General features: G+C 38.0%; 1 protein-coding gene across 1 annotated transcript; it reads left to right on the top strand.

The window, feature by feature from the left end:
* The first annotated feature begins 1,626 nt into the window (after positions 1–1,626).
* LOC140240498 (uncharacterized) lies at positions 1,627–21,749 on the top strand. The gene is made up of 11 exons (XM_072320270.1): positions 1,627–1,630; positions 2,175–2,399; positions 4,453–4,668; positions 5,222–5,296; positions 8,433–8,705; positions 9,598–9,858; positions 14,887–15,348; positions 16,191–16,613; positions 17,272–17,547; positions 18,756–18,889; positions 20,286–21,749. Exons 1-11 carry the CDS (start codon positions 1,627–1,629, stop codon positions 20,298–20,300), a joined length of 2,364 nt encoding a protein of 787 aa, XP_072176371.1. The 3' UTR covers positions 20,301–21,749.
* Positions 21,750–21,826: the final 77 nt, after the last annotated feature.

Raw genomic sequence — 21,826 nt, 5'->3', positions numbered from 1 at the left:
TGATTTTTCCATTCCCTCGTGTGTGTTTGTAATATATATGTATCTATATATATGTATCTATATATATATATATATATATATAGATATAATATATATCTATATCTATATCTATATATATATATATATATATATATATATAATGTATAATGTTACATCATATTGCAGAAAAAAAAAAATTGAAGCATAACTATACAAATGTCCAACTCGTGTCTTCAACAATGCCATCAAGACCAACAATACAAACCAATTAAGAGCTGGTTTCACTGTACATTGTATATACAGCAAGTTCAAACTGTGCCATTGATGAAAACCTGAAATCTTTCAGCACAAAAAGGGGTAAAACCATCAATTATTATCAATTTCTCACCATCAATATCAGAAGGAAAAACATAAGAATTTCCGTTTTGGCGGTCATTTTGGCAGCCATCTTGAACATCTCGAGGTGCATCATCCAGATTCGTATTCAGCACCCTCAAAATAGGGCAAAACCATCAATTGTTTCCAATTTCTCACCATTTAGAAGGTAATACATAGGAATTTCAGGTTTTTATTGGCGGCCATTTTGGCAGCCATTTTGGTAGCCATCTTGAACATCTCAATACCCTCAAGGATGCAAGAGATTCGGATTCAGCACCCTTGAAATAGGGTAGAACCATCAATTGCTGTCAATTCTTCACCATTTAGAAGGAAATACATCAGTACATGGGAATTTCCGGTTTTGGCAGCCATTTTGGCGGCCGTCTTGAATATCTCAAAACCCTCAAAGATGCAGGAGTTGCATCATCCAGATTCGGATTCAGCACCCCTGAACTAGGGTAAAACCATTGATTGTTTACAATTTCTCACCATTTAGAAGGAAATATATGGGGATTTCCGGTTTGGGCAGCCATTTTTGGAGGCCATCTTGAATATCTCAAAATCCTCAAGGATGTAACATTTGCATCATCCAGATTCGGATTCAGCACCCCCGAAATAGGGTAAAACCATCAAAAAACATTGGGTGGACGGTAAAACAAGGTTAGGCCCAAAAAGCGGCTTTGGTACCCAGACTTTGATATTTTTCGCTTGATACAATAAGGATTTTTTTTTCCATTTTGTATCTTCATTCTTCCCTGTTTTCATCTTTCTCTGATTGAAATATAGATGGTCCTGCTAATGATGTAATCAATATCAAAGCAGTGATGCAGGGATCTTCTCTTCGAATTGAATGTCACGTGATCAAACAGCCATATCCAGCTATCAATAGTTATGTGATTAAAGCAAATAATCGTATACTTTCGCGAACATCTTCTAACTACGCGCGGCTGTCTCCACGTCCTCGATGGTGCGTCGGACTGTCTTGCACGGGGAACAACGGGTATGGGTCAACATCGACTGAAACCACTCATTGCCCTGCAGGTACCCTTTTCTTTTCTTTTTCTTCATTATGATTCAAGTAACCTGATATCAATATATAGATGATGACTGGAGGGAACATACCGAATGTTCCACCCGAAAGGTTTTAAATGCTATTGAGGGAGGTTATAGGGGAGGTTACTTATAGCCTCCCGAAATAGCATTTTAAACCCTGAGGGTGGAACGTTTGGTTCATGTTCCCGACAACAAAAGTCATCATCTGTTTATTATATGGGTAGGTCAAATCTGCTTTTTTCACATTGTATGGAATAGGCAAATTTATCCTATCGATTGCGTGAAAATGTGATCGTTCAATCGTTTGGTATCGTTTGTCATTTGTTACATAAAAATGTTTTCCCATGGGAGAACATCACAAAAATGTTCTGCCCATGGGCGAACATAACCAATGTGCCTCCATCACGTGACTGTGTTTAGCCAATCACTAACCGGTATTTGACTAACCCATTTAACATAAGATTCTAATGCAAACTATCTACTGCTGTCTGGCTGCGCCAATACCATGCAGACAGAGCATCCCGATCTCTCGTAAAGGTTGGCTTTGCAAGAATGCTAAGACAAGTAAGACGATACAAGAATGTTACTCCTACAGAGAGATTTGTCTCTGGCAAATATGGCAAAGGACAGACTTCTTCTATTTCTTTAAAGAATAAACTAGTACAAAGCAGCAAAAAGAAGTAACCAAAATATGATGTGATCTCAGTGATATATTTTATACACGCTCTTCCTTATTCCTTTGATTTGATCTGTTTTCTTGACAGGACGTCCTGCAGATGACATCATACAGATTGACTTTCGAGAGTCTGGAGACCTCACTTACTACAGAGATCGAGTAGACTTAACCGTGCACTGTAATGTAGCCCCGCATAGCCAACCCTTCCCTGAAATCAATAACTACGTCATCAGAAGGGGCTCTCAAACACTGTTGTTGTCGTCAAGCTCTACAACCTACTACACCATATCGCCCCGCCCTGAGAGCCAGTGGCGTATCTAGGGGGGGGGGGGGGGGGGGGCAAGGGGGGCACGTGCCCCGGGCGCCACTCCTTGGGGGCGCAAAAAAACGAAAAAAAAACAAAACAAAATGACAATGTTTATTGTGTTCACACAAAAATTCCATGTTCTGTGAGCTGAAATACAAAAATTTTCGGCTCGCTCGCCAAAATTTATATAAAAAAGAAGGTAAGAACAAAACGTGATGATGACAAAATGACAGTGTCTATTGTGTTCACACATGTCATTTTATATCTAGCAGGCAAATGTTTCACGGAGCAGCGGCTGCAATTTCTTTCGTTCTGAAGCGATCGCAGTTGGATCAAAAGAAGGCGCAAACAGGGGGGGGGGGCGCAAAAAACCCGAAATCAAACAAGATAATAACAAAACGTAATGATGACGCGGAAATATACAAATTTCGGCTCACTCGCTCGAACTAATTTAGAGTATTTTTTTCAAGTCCTCAGTTTGTTGGTATAAATCGTATCTATAAGGCCGTCACTATATCTTGATTAGAATTGTAAGATTTAATAAGCAAAAAATGACAAGAGTTTCATGATTTGTAAGCTGAAATACAAAAATTTTCCGCTCGCTCGCTACGCTCGCTCGCCAAAATTTGTATAAAAAAAAAAGAGAAGATAAGAACAAAACGTGACGATGACGCGGACAAAATGATAATGTCTATTGTTTTCACTCATGTCATTTTATATTTAGCAGGAAAAATGTTACACGGAGCAGCGACTGCAATTTCATTCGTTCTGAAGCTATCGCCGATTGGATCAAAAGAGGATGCCAACGGTTTCGAACATACGGGGGAGGGGGGCGCAAAAAAAAAATAAAAAAGATAAGAAAAAAAAACCGTAATGATGACGCAGAAATATACAAATTTCGGCTCACTCGCTCGTACTAATTTAGAGTATTTTCAAGTCCTCAGTTTGTTGGTATAAATCGTTATCTATAAGGTCGTCACTATAATTGTGAGATTTGATAAGCAAAAAAATACAAGAATTCCATGTTTTGTAAGCTGAAATACAAAAATTTTCGGCTCGCCCGCTGCGCTCGCTCGCCAAAATTTATATAAAAAAAAGATAAGAACAATACGTGATGATGACGAGGACATATACAAATTTCAGCTCACTCGCGCGCACTAATTTAGAGTATTTTTTAAAGTCCTCAGTTTTTTGGTATAAGTCGTTATCTATAAGGCCGTTACTATATCTTGATTAGAATTGTAAGATTTGGTAAGCAAAAAATGACAAGAATTCCATATTTGTAAGCTGAAATACAAAAATTTTCGGCTCGCTCGCTGCGCTCGCTCGCCAAAATCTATCAAAATTCATTACATTTAAATCACCCTCAAAAAGATCCCTTTTAAGTGCTTGAAAAAGCATCATGTGGACTTAAAGTCCCTACCGGGATGGGGATGGGGTTGAACACTTTTTCAGAAATTAGGGGCGCAATTTTCGTGCTTGCCCCGGGCGCCGTTTTCACCAGATACGCCACTGCTGAGAGCTGTACCACTTTGACATGCATTGTCCGAAATAATTACGGCTCGACGTCTGCTGTTAAAGTCTACTGTCCGCAAAGTAAGATTGTATTTATTGATGCCCCAATTATAAGGATACAACTAAATTACTCTTGTATCACTTATGCCAATCACTTATGTCAATCTGTGAGTAATTAATAACTGCTGACATTTTCGGAGGGGGTATTATAGAAAGTATTGTTATCATAATTATCATTATTGTTATTATTAAACTGCTACTACTACTGCTACTACTCAAGACACACTTTTCACTAGTTAATAAGAAAAAGTGATAGTAATGCATAGTGCATAAAAATGACCAACTGGAACCTTTCCTAGTCATTGCAACCGATGTCGCTCTCGAATTGTAAAACTTGTGCTGGAATAGTATCATTTGCATGCCATTTAACTGAATTATAAGAATGCTCGTACTGATGAATCAAGGAAGGTCACTGTCACCACTGATATTTTGACTTCATAACGAGAGACCCACATGGCATGCCTTTATCATGGATTGTAATCAGGTCCACCAAGCAATGGTATAATCGACATCGAGTTCGACGAGCGACTGGATGGTGATGACCAAGCCGTGGTCAACATTTCCTGTCAGGTGACTTTAGGGGATCAGCCTGACCCACCTATTCACAGCTATAGGATCCAAGTAGGCAACGAGGTGGTTTCAGAGTCGAGTTCCTCCTCAATCATGCTCTCGCCACGCCCAAAAAGGGCTTTTTACACTTGTAAATTTTTGCTTAGCCCCGGACTATCGGTGGGGCTAAGGGGGGGCCTTAGCCCCACCGATAGTACGGGACTATCCTTAGCCCACTTTCTGTTTACACTCGTTTTTGCCAAAGTGGGCTAGCCCCACCGATAGTACGGTACTATCTGGCCCTGCAAATAGCAGGGGTTAGCACCGCAATTGCGGTGCTAGCACCGCAATTGCGGTGCCAAGCAAGTGAGTGTAAACAGAACGAAAAAATAATCCTGGGCTAAGCGACGGAGACGAAGTGCGACCCTCACTGACCAATCAGAAACGAGGTAATCAAGTGCTGCCGGTGCGTGCGTGTACGTGTACAGTACACAGCGTAATTATGAATATTCATGTGGTTTGGAAAGTCCGGGGCTAAGAAAGACGAGTGTAAAAAGGTCAGTTTTCTCCTTAGCCCCGGACAAGAGATAGTACGGGACTAATTGGCGAGTGTAAAAAGCTGAAAAAATTGGTACGGGACTAACGATAGTCCTGGGTCAGAGAAAGTCCGGGGTTAAGAAACACAAGTGTAAAAAGCCCTATAGACTGCAGAGATGTCACTTGTAGGGGGTCAAATGACTTGGGTGCTACAACGACCGTGAGGGAATATTGTCCATCAGGTGAGTTCTGTTTGATAACGATTATTTTGACTTTCAAACATAGAGATAAACGTGCATGACTGTTTACCTGCGATATGTGTCAACTTAAATCGGATACATATTTTCATACACAGATATGCGGAGAAACTGTTTCAATTCAATGCAAGGCTGACACTTGCACGACTTTTGGCCATGATTTTGTCGTGGCAAGTCGTCCCATTTTGGGGCATGAACTGGGAGGCTCCCGCACTGTTTACGACTAGTTCACGCATAGTTCACGACGAGTTCACGACGAGTTCACGAATAGTTCACGAATGCGTGCCCATCAGTGTCCGCATTGACACGAACTGGCACGGAACTGGCACGACAAGTTCACGCATAGTTTGCGCATAGTTTGCGCATAGTTTACGCACTTCCCGCATTGGCACGACGAGTTTGCGCAATTCGGACGGTGTCGTGCCGACTTGGGCACGCCATACAAAAAGGGGGCCTCCCCAACCCCTGGTCATTTTTGGATTGGCTGTGGAAGAGACAACATGCTGAATGCCAGAGACACAATAATTGCAGAGAAGAGAAGATGCCTATACCTGACAGCTGCTCTAGCCATTGTTGAAGAGCAGCAGAAAAGGCTGGAAGAGGAAGAAGAGCAAGAAAAGGCAACCCCACCTCGAAGAAAGACACAAAGGAAAGTGTGGGTCAGGGAATGGTTGACCAGGAGGCACGAGTTTGGACGGTATGACAGTCTACTGACTGAACTCCACAATGAAGATCAAAGGGGCTACAAAAATTACCTCAGAATCACACCTGACCTGTTCCAAGAGATGGCTGAGAAGGCGAGCAGTGTCCAGGAAGCTCTATATATACCCCCTGCACCGACGCGAGCGCCACTGTCGCGCAGTAGTCGTGGACTGCTCGTGAACTGTTCGTGAACTGCTCGTGAACTCGCCGTGAACTGCTCGTGCCATGCGCAAACTGTTCGTGAAGTGCGTAAACTAGTTGTGAACTGCTCGTGCCATCAATGCGTGAAGTACACGTGACAGTATCAGTGGGAAGGCACGGCCACGCTGCTACTCGCACCGATTCGTGAACATGTCGTGAACTACTCGTGAACTCGACGTGAGCTGTTCGTGAACTATTCGTGGCAGTTCGTGACAGTCGTGGCATGGCGCGCACTGCCACGCACTGGCACGCATCTTCCCGCATCGTCCCGAGAGTTCACGACGAGTTCACGAACAGTTTGCGCATAGTTCACGACCCGGTCGCAAAATTTTGCCGTAACCAAAATTTTGAACATTTCAAAATTCTCGTCCCGACATGGCACGCAGTCACGACGGGTTTATGCACACGTCACGCCAGTTTACGACTATAGTTTGCGCACTGGCACGACTCGAGTCGTGCCAATGCGTGCCACAGAATCGTGCAAGTGTCAGCCTTGCTTAACTGCTACACATTCAGTGTGTTCACTATTCAAGATTTGCAAGAATGAGATTGTATTCCCCCCCCCCAAAAAAAAAAACAACAAACAAACAAAAAAGGAATGGAGAATGTCAGCGTGCCCTGCCAGAAAATTTTAATCTGAACATTGTGACCCTGCATCACAAACCAACAAAACGTCGCCTGACATGGATTTAAAGTTAACAGCAGATTCTGAAAGAACAGAGTCTAAGCTTTAAAATGATGTATAACTCAATTCAAGTGGACTCTCCTAACCTAATCTAATCTCCTAATCTAAATATTAGAAAGAAAGCATGCACGTTGGAAATGTGTGAACTGAGAAAAGAGGCTCTGAAGTACAGGAAGTATTGAAGCGCTTAATCTTGACGAAACCATGCTAGGCGTGCCATGAATGGGACACAAAATAGGATGTAAACCACTGGAGCAATAACAGGGAAAGGATTATCAGATTAACACATATTAACATATTCTGGTCATGATTAATGCTAATTTTCAAAGCAGTAGCATTATTCTTTCAAAAGTTATTAGAGTTAAAGTACAGAGTGTGCAAAGGATTTTCAAGAAATAAAAAGCGGACCTCTAAGACATACCTGATCTCACTACTTTACAAAAAAAAAAAAGTTGTAGAAAAACTGCTGAAAAACACGCATTCATTTCATGATTCCAAACTTAGGAATAATGTTAAAGAAGAATAGCTCTATCGGAAAAAAAAAATTAAAAACTCAAGATTGCCTTGGTTGACCCATTTCACGTTTTCTTTTCTTTCTTTTTTTTTTGTCCTAACGTAAAATCAAAGGGTGCAACTTTTTGTTGGTTTTGTGATGTACGGTCATAGTTGTTTAAAAAAAAATGCTATGGAAGAGAGAGAGAGAGAGAGAGACGATCATACTTATGTAATATCAAACAGGTTTGAGAAATAAAGAAGGGAAAGGGTATCCAAGTTTTTTGCCTCTTTTTTGAACATTATATTTTTCTATCGAAGTTCCAGAAAATTCCATCATATATATGTATATATACATACATATATATATATATATATATATATATATATATATATATATATAAGATATAATATAATATATATATATATATATATTATGTGTGTGTGTCTGTGTGTTACAATGTGTGCTTATGAATATACATCTACTGGTGCATAATTCTACTTGCATTTGAATATCAATCACCCCTATTACCTCTTCAAAGAAACCGTTCTGAAATTTCATGGTGCCGTGACTTTCCGACTGTACGGTGTTCTTCTTCCCTTTCTTTGTTTGTGTCTGTGAATTTGCATTTCACAGGATCTATTTCAAATGTGATTTCTCTGATAAGTCTTTTGGCTTGACAACTGATATTACATTACGGGAATCTTTCCATTTTTCTTGTGATTTTTGTGGTTGGTTTAATTCTTATATTTTTTTTTTTCCGAAATGTAATTTCAAAGTCGTATTAAATCACTTATAAGCAAACATTAATTGTCTGAATTATGACATTCCCCCAGCACGATATTATGGTTTGTATCATTTAATTTTAGGAATTACTACGGCATGGAATTGAATAATATGCGTCAAGCGTATTATGTAGAAATGTGGATTATAGTGTTATCTCATCTTCATCTTGATTGGCAAACTGATTATATCTAATTCAGTTTTTTACTATTCTGACGTTGTGGTAATATCACTCTCTACATTGACGTTTGGTTCAGATCCTCCCGGCCAAAATATAATATCACTTCAATTCGAGGAGCAGAAAGCTGGGGACAAGGTCAACCTCTTGATCACGTGTCACATCAGACCACGTGACCAAACGACATCTCCAATCGAGACGTATGAAATCCTCGTTAATAGAGAAAGTATTTCTCTTTCACGTGATCCTTTCGTAACTCTAACATCTCATCCTGACAAATGTCTTAACATCACGTGTAAAGGAAGAAATAGACATGGGTCAACGAATTCAACTGACCGTTTCTGTTACACAGGTAAACAAATTTGAGTCACTCATTTGTGTGTGTCTGTAGTTATTATCAGTCCTCTCAAATTGTATCATAAACAAAAAGCTACCCAACTCAGGCGCGTAGCGAATGTTTTTGATGAATTCACCTGACATTTCCATTGAAATGAAACTTCAGAATAACTGGCGAAGGTAAAGTTTGGCTTTAATTCAAAAACTGCCTTAGATGCAATTACCGCTTCCTCGGGGAAACTTGTTGTTGATGGATGAATGTTTATTCCCTTTACTTCTTGTGTTCTGGTATTTATATATCACAGTTATTTCACTTTCGAGTAAATGTACTAATATGGAACGACCAGTGCAATATATTCATCACTTTACTTATATTTTGGCATTTGAATGTATTTTCACCGTTTGTTCTCTATTTAGAAAATACAACGTCATTTTGTTCTTCGAATGGTCCGGAGAACGACAAAATAAATCCAAAAGACATTGGTAACACACATTGTGTAGGGGTACTGTGGTGTAGGGGACACTTGAGTGACACTTGAGACACTAGAGTTTGAGTTTTAATCCCGCCTATTGCTTAATTCCATGGTCAAGACGCTTTCATTCACGATGTCCACTCTCGGCTAAGGCGTACAAATGGATACATGGCAATGGTGGGGGAATAATACTACGACCCCCTCTTAGATAGGTGGCAGAACTGAAGACGTATCTGTGGATGAATAAGGTTTTGATTGTGATTTATTGGCAAACATTTATGACTTCAATCTGTAAATCAAATACTTGATATTTAATCAGTTTTAGCACAAAGTCCTTTATTTACTTTGTCAACATTTCGTATGATTGCTTTAATTGATTTTGTGAGTGCCTGTAGAAAATTTAAGCTAAGACAAAGTCACTGAATTAAATTCCAGGTCCTCCCTCTGATGACACAATATCCATCAAGTTCAGTGATGCGCCGTCATTCGTAGAAATCGAATGTCACGTGACTCCAGCGAACCAACCGGTTCCCGCCATTAATTCATACGAAATCAAAGCTGATAATGTCTCAATCGTCAGATCGACTACCCCCTATAGTCGCCTTGCCCCGCGACCTCGTCGGTGCGTCGAAGTGTCATGTACCGGAACCAATGGGCTTGGGGAGACCACGACTATAGCCACCTATTGCCCTAAAGGTATTGCCGTATCTACCAGAACACATTGATTTGTATTATGCCTCTTTCACTACTTTTTCATTTTGAACTGCATTTTATGCCAAAAGGTTCACTCGGGAACTTTTAAGAAAGGTAATCTCTGTTGATGTTGTTTTTTGTTACTTTTTTGCTTCTGTACAATAAGTTGACTTTTCATCGGAAATAATCAAAACAGGTGAAAACAACATACAGTGAATTTAGTATTATGTTTACATATTTCTTTCAGAGAAAATCGTAAGATTAACGAAAGATTAGTGAATCTTTCTGTTTGACGTTTTAAATATCTGGTCACATATTTCGTTAAAAATGCTCAAAAGTTAGGCTCATCATTGCTTCAGGAAGCATCCAATAGGCTTGAATACTAGAGCCCACTTGGCCGGATTGGTTTGATAGAACTTTTATTCACATGACGGCAAGCTTATCTTTCTGCTCAACAAGCTATATACATAGGGCCGACCCAAAAATGATTTCAAAATTGATTTCACCAGCGGGGCACAAGATTTAATATGTTTTCTGTTGTTTGTCGTTCCATTTGCCTCCGTTTTTGTTTTTTGTTTTTCCAAGCGAAAATCCAGTATAATTGGAGCTCTAGATTCACTTTCATGATTGTTTAACATCAAGTTTGAGCTTAAAAGTTATCTAATGTACACTAAACACCAGTCGTAGGAAGATTTTTTTTTTCTTCTTTTGTGATGTATGTTCCTTCCAGGTACATTCCATATATTTATCATCAGTATTAATAGTATAATGATTTCATCGTTAGCATCAATGTTGTTCTTACATTTGATATTACTCTTTTTCAAAGCTAAGTTTACATATATGTCAAAAAGTATCAACAAAATCATTGCTACAGATCCTCCTGGCCAAGATATTATGTCACTGCAATCTGAAGTGAGAAGAGCTGGCAACGAGACTAATCTATTGATCACGTGTCATATTGAACCACCTGACCAACCAACACCTCCAATCGACACGTATGAAATCTTAGTTAACAATGACACGATTTCTTCATCACACGAGCCTTCTACGATTCTTGAATCTCATCCCGACCAGTGTGTCGTCATAATGTGTAAAGGGAAGAATAAATATGGGTCAACGAGCTCCACAGACCGTATTTGTTACAAAGGTAAGAAAATGAAGAGGCAGTTTTATCCAGTAACTCTATTTCTTGTGTTCCTCACTTTTACAAATTAAAGATAGCAAACTGATACAAATGTATGCTTAACTTATTTTCACGCAAAACGTTATAGTTATATTCTGCTTCAAGGGGCAAAATATTTTAGCAATGAAGAGTTATCTTTGAAACAATGTAAAGAATATTACAGGAAGAAAGTATTTAGTTTCGCATACCCATCATGCCCATACACATGTGCTTGAAAATGTCGATTGATAGTGTTGAAACCTATGTCTCTCACGAATCTTGTTGGAAATCGTCAATACTCTGAACGTCAGCATCCATAGGCCATTAGCCTTTGAGTTTAAGAAACGGACATAATATATACGTATGCCAATTTGTCTTTGTTTATCATGTACACTTGGTCGGAAAACGCGATTTAACTCCATATCTGTTCAGTTGCAATATTTGTGGTTAAAAAGATGCTAAAACAAAGAAAATTATGAGAAAATATCTTAAATTTTCAGTCATAACTTCACTAATGTTCCTTGTTATAGTATAAGTATATCATGTGCACTTTAAATTGTTAATTTTGTTCTATATTATCATGGACTTACTTTGATATGTTTGAAAAGGCGTTTTGGATAAAGCTCTTTCTTCATTTTAGATTTTGAGAGCATAGTCGATTCCTTTCTCATGCTATAAGTACTATTGAATCATAACCAGACTTAGTTGATTTCAGTTGTATAGTCTCGTAATGGATCACTCTTTAAATAGCCAATTGTTTTTTTTTTTCAATGCTTCCATGAAATCAAAATAATTAATTCATTCCATTCGTCCGACAGCAAAATATTGGCATTAGGTTAGACATGACCGAAGCTGTCATAAAATTGTCCTTTGGAAAGAAATCTGGCAGCAAAAACTTTGTTTTTGATGCTAAATAATTATTTCTATATGGGCATTTTATGAACGGAACACCACTTATGAAAAAGACGAGTGTACCTTTGTCACTATGACGAATAGTTGAAGACTGAAGATCCCTTGTCATATCGTGCTAAATAAGTGTTCAAGGGTTGTATAGTTTTCCATAACACAAATTGATACCATTACAAGAACTGAGATTAAAACATACAACTCTATCACAATGTGGAGGTGTTGTGGCCGAATGGATAAGAGCGTAAGCCGCTGAATCATATTAGTGTGGTTTGGGTTGTGGGTTCGAGCCCAAGGAAGCCTGACACGTTTCCTCTTCAGCAAGGCACTTCGTCCACATTGATCTTTTCTGCCAAGGAGTATTAATTGGCACCAGGTAGGAAGAAATGCTGGTTTATCAGCAACTGTGTGCCTTATGTAAAATAGTGACTGGCTGGAATGCTCCCAAGAGAGTGGAGAGTGCAACCCTCTCAATTCTAGTTGGAAATAATGTACACCTATCAAGTGATCGGGGTAATAGTAATAACCATGTGTGCGCCTTTAGCACTCTACAGAATGGATCTGGCGCAATATAAGTCGTATGTGTTATTAACATTATCATTAATGTAGGTCCCCCCTCCGATGACATAATATATATCAAGATCCATGATGAGCCATCCTTTTTAGAAATCGAATGTCACGTGACTCCAGCGGTCCAACCGGCTCCCGCCATTGACTTATACGAGATTAAAGTTGATAACGTCACAATCGTTACATCGTCGACTCCACGCGGTCGCCTTTCCCCACGGCCTCGATTTTGCGTTGAAGTGTCATGTACGGGAAGCAATGGACTTGGGGAGACATCGAGCCTCACAACTTATTGTCCACAAGGTTATTGTTCATTACACTTCTGGTACCCTCATGTCGTTTTGATTGTCATGTTCTGATTCTAGAGAAACTGTATTATCTATGTATTATCTCAATAGTTCATCACATGCAAACGATTATGTATAGGGATATATACTCGAAGGGTTGAATTCAATGTGGAACCTTACACTTTTATGATTACATGGAACCACTTCAAGATAACTCATGACTTTCATAGCTTATATCAAATAAAATGCCTTCAGGTTACTTCTGATCGTTATCCTGATTGCGTCTATTCGCCTTTAATCCTTATTTTGTTTTCCTTCGATGAGGGCAAAATTTTATTACACTAAGTGTTTCAAAAAACATTTCCCACTTTTGGTTCTTAATTATTCAAAAACTATATATCAGATAACACTGTCATTGATATGAGTGCTAGCTGAATAGTGTACAATTTTGTCGGAGGTGGTTTGAATATGAAAGCATAAATCAGTTTCATGAAATCCATGATTAATTTCACAGTTAGGTTCCAGATTTTGCTCTATTTTCAACCCTCTGTACAAAACTTTCACTTTACACAGGGATCAAAGGGTGTGTGTAGGAGCGTGTGGTTAACACCCTGACAATGGTCCTGAACAATGGCCAGGGTTTGAATGCTTCATTATCTATTCATGAGAAATTCCACTATAACAAGTCTTTATTCAGCGTCTGGCAGTATCTGTGTAAAGTCAAACGCTTGCCGATACTGTCATTGAGTCGCGACAGTGCTCTCCCTAGTTCTGAAAAACGAAATTAGAATGAATACCTTCTGTTCTGTCGTAAACATGGTGACAGGAAGCAAAGAAAATCAATTAGAGTATACACTTGTGTATATGGAACCTTAAATAAGTCTACTGTGAAACAAATCGCCCCAATGAAAAATGCTGCTGAACTCTTTACCAAAAATTTGTCAGACTATTAGTAGACAGTTGTATTAAAATGAAGAACTTTAGATCATTTATGCTTATTTATATCCCAAATTTAGTGATATGTGAAGCAAAATTTGAAAAGATTGTCAGCTGGAATGAAATGTGGTGTTTGCAAGCACGAAACATGTGCTTACTTTTTCCATGTGCATGCATTTTACCCTGTACCGTGCATGAATTCAGACTAGCAGTACCTAGGGCAATCCAAATGAATTATTGATTAAGCATTCATGTGCCTGGGAGCGCGAGACTGACGCCTAAGCAACAGGTGGTTCAGGCATGTCCATCTTTCAGAGCCATTGTCAGCACACACTCACATACACATCATTGGTTCCTGTGCAAAATTCAATTTTTGTACAGAGGGTTAAAATATGACCAAAATCTGAAACCTTACTTCAAATCAATCTTAGATTTAATGAAACTGATTTATGCTTTCACATTCAAATCACCTCCAACAAAATTGTACACTATTCGGCTATTACTCATATCGCTGACAGTTTTATCGGATGAATAGTTTTTAAACTATTAATGATCAAAAGTGGGAAATGTTTTTTGAAACACCTAGTACATCTGTTAATACTGTCTTGCCGATTGATTTACCCTTCTTAACTTTGGAAAAGTACTCATATATTAACACTTTGCATGTGCTTACGTAGTAATTACCCTATAATCGCATATCATCTTATTCAATGAATCGAAAAATGACCTCCAGAATGTATATGTTTGTTATTATCAATGTAAATATTATATCAGTGAATACAGCTGTTAACGAAAAGATACATTGTCACCAGGTCACAATGGGATAAGGTTGGCATTTGTGAGATTTATTACACGTTGTAAAATCTGCACTGTCTTATAAGCGACAAATACAATTCATTCCATTTGACGCAAAATATGAAAGAAAAGCATTCGTGGATTAAAAGCAGGCCAATGGATGTAGGTCACAATCAATCATTAAGTTAATGCTCACACATTATTTCTTGTACTAAAGTTGAGAAACATAACATTTCAGCCTCACATGTTTACACTGTAAATTTTTACAATGTAAACATGTGAGGCTGAAATTTTATGTTTCTCAACTTTAGTACAAGAAATAATACGTGAGCATTAACTTATTATCCATTTTGGTATTCCATTTTTTCCCATGGATAGAACCTCCTTTAAGCGACGTCATAGACATTCAGTTCCTGGAGCATGAGCATCCACCAAAATGTCTTGACAAATTTTCAGAGGGAAGTGGTGATGTGGTAGAGGGAAGTGGTGACTTCTTAGACGACAATGGGTCGGTTACTTACGGCAATGATATGGTAACTCACACCAATGAAATGATCTTATACGGCAATGGCACCGGCATCTACAGAAATGGAACAGTCGTCCAAGGCAATGACCCGCTGACATACAGGAATGATACTGTAGTATTATACGGCAACGGTACATTCATCTACCGGAATGGTACATTCGTTTATGTAAATGGAACAGTGACAGACGGCAATGGAGCGGAAACATACATGTATGGCAATAACGATGTCGCCAACAGCAACGACACGGTAAATTATGGTACATTCATCTCCGTCAATGGCACTGTTACATACGACAACGGTGTAGTCACGAAAGGTAAAGAAAAAAAATATATTTTCATTATTTAACCCTTTCTTTGCCAAGTAGTCAAATGTGCACAAATTACACACACAAACATATGAGAATGCAGAGGGTTAACAAACGGAAGTACTATAGGACATAAATAGAATGATCCGATTGCTGTTTATCCTGGGCAACATGATTGTTGATTTACAATACAGATTGCAACGTAGGCCCCACTGTGTAATACTGTTTTACCTTGTTAACGTGAACGTGCAAATACAAACAATTAAGAAAATGAACAATAAACACATTTACTATTGAAGTTGTGGTAAGGGGCCTGTATAGCTTATCCAGGACAGGATAGGGGCGCAATTGTGGTTACATAGCGGTCTAAACCACTGTCGCAGATATTGTATGTCTAGGCCTATGCAGTAAGAATCTCAGCTCTATGAACACTAATTGTTAGTAATTTTATTACTACAGTGTTATTAAAATCATCGCCGTCACCATCAATTAACAAGTTCAGGTGTGGACTGAGTGAATGCAACAATATCTGTAGAACATACATCAATGAAGGTTTGATGAACATCAGACAATCCCTTCAAAAGTTACCGCTTTTAAAAATTTCGGTGCCACCGAAGCTGGATGAGAAGACTCCTAAAGTTTGTGACGTCACATGCGGAGAACGTTTTGGAAAAAATAAAGACGATTCCTCGATATTTCATTTTTTTTTTGATTAAAAGTACACATTTCCTCTCCTTGCTATACTAACATAATTTAAGGGTGAAAGTTGTATGTAAATGTAAGTTCCTTCTGTTGATTATATTGGAATCGGCTAACTCAATAAAAGGTTTCCTTTTACCCCATCTGGACAGAACCCGGAGAAAATGTGACGGCAGACCGCGAAATCGTAGAATCAGGATTTCTCTTGGATGAAAATGGTGAAGTAAGTGAAGATACAGGTGCCACTACAAAGAGTAGCAGTGTGCTTTTCGAAGACAATGGCGAGATTACGGAGGGCAATGGAGAGTTTTTAGAAGACACTGATGGAGTCCAAGAATGTAGCGGAGAAGTGTTTCAACAAATTGACGTCATAATAACCTGTCACGTGACACCTAATCACCAACCATTCCCTCCTATCGACACTTACGTCATCAAGACAGATAATGAAACGATTTCTTCGTCACGCTCAGCATCCGTGAAATTGGCACCCCGACCTGAATCGTGCACGAACATTACGTGCATTGGAGTGAACAGTTACGGAACCACAACGTCTGTGAGGACCTACTGCCCAAAATGTAAGGATAGTAATGTGATACTTGAGAGAATAATAGATGACAGATAAAAGGAAATTGAAGCGGCCTTTATTTTCATGGCGTCTGTATATAGAAATGGAATTGTGAGGTTGTTGTCCTTAACAGATACTATCTTATCTTTGATGTGTATGTATTGTGCGTGGATTACGTAGTTCACCAAAACAAATAATTATGCTGAGGATTCACACTTCTTTCATGAGAGAGAGAAAAAAAAACACCTTTGTTACACTACTATCGTTTACTTGAATAATCAGAAGGAGTTGTAAATATTCAAGCGTAGCATATAAGTACATGGTTATTTTTCCTGCGTACATCCCCGATTTTTTGTTATTTTGTTATTTTATTTTATTTTATAGAAAAGGCAAGTCAATCCGGCAAGTCATCATGATACAAGGCAAGAGCAAAGACCCCGTTCTCTATATCGGTCGCTCTATTCTCAATAACATCGACTGCAATACTATCCTATCGCAGAATATTTAAATGCGAACTGTTGAAGACCAAGCATCATCAACCACTGTTTCCTCTTTATCATGACTGCAATTATTATTGACCGATTTTTACCTAGGGGTGTCCAACGCCCTCACACGTAGCAAGTATATAATCGTTCTTTTGATATTCACACGCTCCCAATCATACCAAGCTAAGCCATCCGATGACATCATCGAAGTCGTGTTCGACGAGCATTTGGACAACTACGGTCAACCCTCTGTCACCGTGTCATGCCTCGTGAATGAAACCGCCCAACCCTATCCACCTCTTCGCTTTGACACCATCATTGGGGGTGTGCTTCTCTCGAAAGCAAGCTCTTCGCCATCCTTTACGATATCGCCACGCCCTGCAAGCTGCACGAATATCACCTGCCGAGGAGAAAATGTCATGGGATCAACGACGACCGTGGAAGAATTTTGCCCAAGAGGTGACACATTTTTTAGCACACTCGATTGACTATAATTATCCCCGGGTGATATGTTTCTGATACAAGATTCAAACACAGTACCAGATTGCTGTTAAATTGGCATTGTGATAACAGGTATATACAGCAGAAAAGTTTAAAAAGAACGAATACAAAATAAGATATTTTGAATTTCTACATTCAGAGGAGCCAATGAATAGTGTCTGTTCACCCACCTTGAAAGAATACAGTGTCCCACAGTGTGAAACTTAATGTGAAACACTGTGTGAAGACACTGTGAACACAGTGTAAAATCTTTTCAGATTGTTAATTTCGAGCGTTTTAAACTTAGCCGACTACGTAGACACATTTTCAACACACTGTGGGGCTCTGTGTTTTTTTTTCCCACAGGACTATTATACATTACATGTGTGTATAAGTGTTTGTGCATTACCTAATGCGTGGGTCACAACATCCCGCCCCAAGTTCACAGAATTTCGGAAGATAGTTTCAGTAGTCCTCCATTTTATTAGAAAGCAAATAAAAATCTGTGAAGTAAATATCTTGTTATGATTGAAGATGAAACTTAGATACAACGTAAATGCATACAACAGTTGCTTTCATTCAAAATAATACATAATAATTATTGTTCTGTAGAGTCCTTTGCTGCATTCCTAGATTGCTCGGTTCATATCCGGGTCATTTGAAAATAGAAAGACTTCGCACACCATGATCACATGTGTCTATCAGACAATGGGCCCGTTTCATAAAACTTGTTATCAGTGACAACTGCCACATTTCTCAGCCAATCAGATGCAAGGATTTCAATAGCTTGTCACATCTATGACAACTTGTCACTGATGACAAGTTTTATGAAATGGGCCCAATAACTCGACATTCACATTCCCACCACCTACGTATAAACACACACCTACTGATGTAGGCATACACACGAGCAAGAAGACAGACATGTCTTGTACAATTCGCCACAAGATATTACTTTAGCGTGTCATATAACTGTTAAATTACAATGAACTTCATTTCCTTTCATTTCCTTTATTCCATTTCCAACACAGTATATTTATAGCATGACATATGAACAAACAAACAAAAAACACAAACATAGATATACGACATTTATGTCGCTGGTTTCTAATAATAACGGCTCTTTTCTTGAAATTACAACCCGTCGTAATTTTGGTTGGTCAATTTCCTATCCTTTGACATTTCAGGAAATTATGACCGTCATCGAGGAGTTCTTCGACAACCATCGACATCGTACGCACTGACAGCTGTTCTCTTCGTCCTCGCCATCACCGTGTGCGTCTTGTATGCAGGACGACGGCGTTTTCTTTGTATAAAAAAGGTATATTAAAACATTCGCACGGGCTGAAGATATGTACATTGACAATATGTACTACGCATTGACTTTACCTATATTGCATTTGCATTATTGCTTATTTCATGTATTATATTCTAAGAAATCACACTCATTTTTTTTTATAAGAGTAAAAAGAGCATCTTAGTGTAGATATGTTACTTAATAACTGAGAAAGAACGTACACTGTGTACAGTAGTGGAGCACTGTAGCAAACAATTTCATCTAATTTCCTTAATGCCATATCATATCTAATACATTTCTTTAAGATATTTACTGGAAGCATTACAATTTCAATGTTCAATGATTTCCTAATTCCTAATTTCAAAATTCATTCCTACCCAACTTGCCGTTCATCTGATTATCATTTTTAAAACCCAAGAAGTGTTTTAGCACAAAAATCCTTAAGATATAATGGCCCTGATGTTTGTAATTCTTTACCCGATAACCTTAAACAATGTACATCTATTCATTTATTTAAAAAACAGCTTAAAGATATGATGTTAGTTCAATAAATAACTGAATGTTAAAGCATTTTGCTATTTATCTGTTTTATTTTTTGTTCACTTCCATAGTTAAAGTAAGGGCTCCGAACACAACGTATATACACAACAAACATGAACAATGCACAATGCACAGCTGTACTTTTTCCTTCATTCTTCCCTCCCTTTCTCCTTATCACCACTCAGTGAGTGGTGACTTCTTTGTTGTATTCTTACAATGTTGTACTGTTTAGACAATCATTTCTGAGGCCATTGTCCTCGTCAAGCACTTGCTTATAATGATGGTCTCTTGAATTTCTGTACATCAAGAATTGCCTAATTTGTCTTTCAGCAAGAGATATAGTGTAACTTATGTTTGCATAAATGTATGCGCAAAATGGTTTATTTTCATTTTGAATTGTGTCAGGGAAAAAAAGTTAGTAGAATATTTGAATTAATCATTTATTTGTTTTAACTGTCAGATTCAACTTATACTGTGCTCAATTTGTTTGTTCAACTGACTTTGTATTTTATCTATGTATGGAAAAGACGTTCAGAAATAAAATCAGAATCAGAATCAGAATCAGAATTATGTGCCTGAATAGGGCACTCGTATTCAAATGATCTTTAAGAAAATGATGGAAAAGTAACAAATCACTTTATACACTGCTTTTAATATCCTTCAATTGAATAAGTGATTTCAATAATCTTTAGCGTCCAGAAAGAAACCTTCTCTATTTGTACCCTCTTTTCTCATACGATTACAGGATGAAAAAAAAATGACAGCCAAAACAAAAAAACAAAGCCCCCATATTTTCGTGATGTAAAACAAGTTGTAATGAATTGTAAATCATGCTTTAGTCTCATTTTAATTTTTCATGCTACGTTGTTTTCTTTTACAGATTTTCGGCGATTAATCCTTGGACTATGCACATGGCCGTTGCCGTCCATCTATACCACTGTCGATTTTATAAGTTTGTGCCTTTCAGTGGCACTTGCTGGCAAATTAGGCATTTCATCTCATGGTGTAATGACAGAGGTAATTGTAAAAGGGCACTATATACAGCCGATACTAAAGATTGCTTGAAAGTTTATGTTATACGGGAAATACTAAAAAAATGTATTGTAATGCTTTACGCTTAATCTCTATAAGACATTTTTAGCATTCAACTTAATCTTAAAAGAAAAGCACATGAATGTTAACATCTATATACAAGTTATCCATCAACAGATAAATACTCAGAGCAAAAGAGGAGCGTGAAAGATAAATAACATTTCATTCATGAATGTCCAAAAAGATTTTTTTTTTCGTATTTTTTCCCGCGATCGCTGTAGTCTATCTAGTTATACGTTAGAAATAGGATTAGACCTCATGAGCTGTCAATGTCTGTACACTATCCTGGATGACAATTGCTTCACCTTTATGCTAGCTATGCACTAGAAAATCGAAAGGAAGGGGGAAGCATTAACAAAACTATCGAAAGACGGGAATTTGCCTGAGGTGTCATCAATACAAATGGTATGACTTGCTCAACGTAGATAAACTAGTACTCGTTTTTTCATATTTGTGCTAAACGGTGCAACATACATGATACGATCTTGCTCTATATTTGAAACAAGATAAAGATTTTATGATATGCATAACGGCACTGAAAAAAAGAAAAGCGCTATGTACGATGCAATCATCATTCCTTGAAAACATACTTGCAATCAATTTACTTTGGCTGTATTATGAAGAATTAACACGATTCAGTACACCCCCCCCCCAAAAAAAAAAAAAGATTGAGACAGGGAATTTGCTGTAAACGTGAAAGTCTTATAGAAACAATATAAATTATATCTTAGATTAGATATACTTCCATCTCTTCAATTCAATTCTAAATGATTTTATTTCCATATAAAGAAATACAAAGTGATATACAGAACGCTTACATGAGTACATAATATTCAAAAGAACTTTAAATCACGTAACCTTCAACAAAACATGAATACAATATAATAATATCAACTTTGGTTTGGATAAATAAACAGGTAAGCAATACATTCCTAATTTGTAACTCTACATGGAAAGAGGAATTCAGAGGAAAAGTATAGCTTGTAAAATTTGTGAATTACTCTAGAAGGTGAGGGCATCTCAAGATCCGTCAAGGACTCCATTGTATGAAAATTTTGATATCCTGATGTCAGGCGAAATATTCAGAAAAAAAAAAAGGACTATGACAAGGACAAGACAGAAAGCAGGGACGGAACAGACAGAAAATAAAGCTAAAGATAGACATGACAAGGAAGGGAGAAAAACATCTCTTCAAAGCATTTGTATCATGTGTTATGTTATTCGTGTCTCTTGTTCAACAGGAAAAAAAGTGTTTGTGTACTCTGTGAAAACGTTAATAAACAATGCATATTAGCTTCATGTGAAGACTGTCTGGCTCTTTAGTTATGT

Source organism: Diadema setosum, chromosome 17, assembly GCF_964275005.1.
Source record: "Diadema setosum chromosome 17, eeDiaSeto1, whole genome shotgun sequence".
In the NCBI taxonomy this organism is placed as follows: domain Eukaryota; kingdom Metazoa; phylum Echinodermata; class Echinoidea; order Diadematoida; family Diadematidae; genus Diadema; species Diadema setosum.
This window is presented reverse-complemented; position numbering and strand designations above follow the sequence as displayed.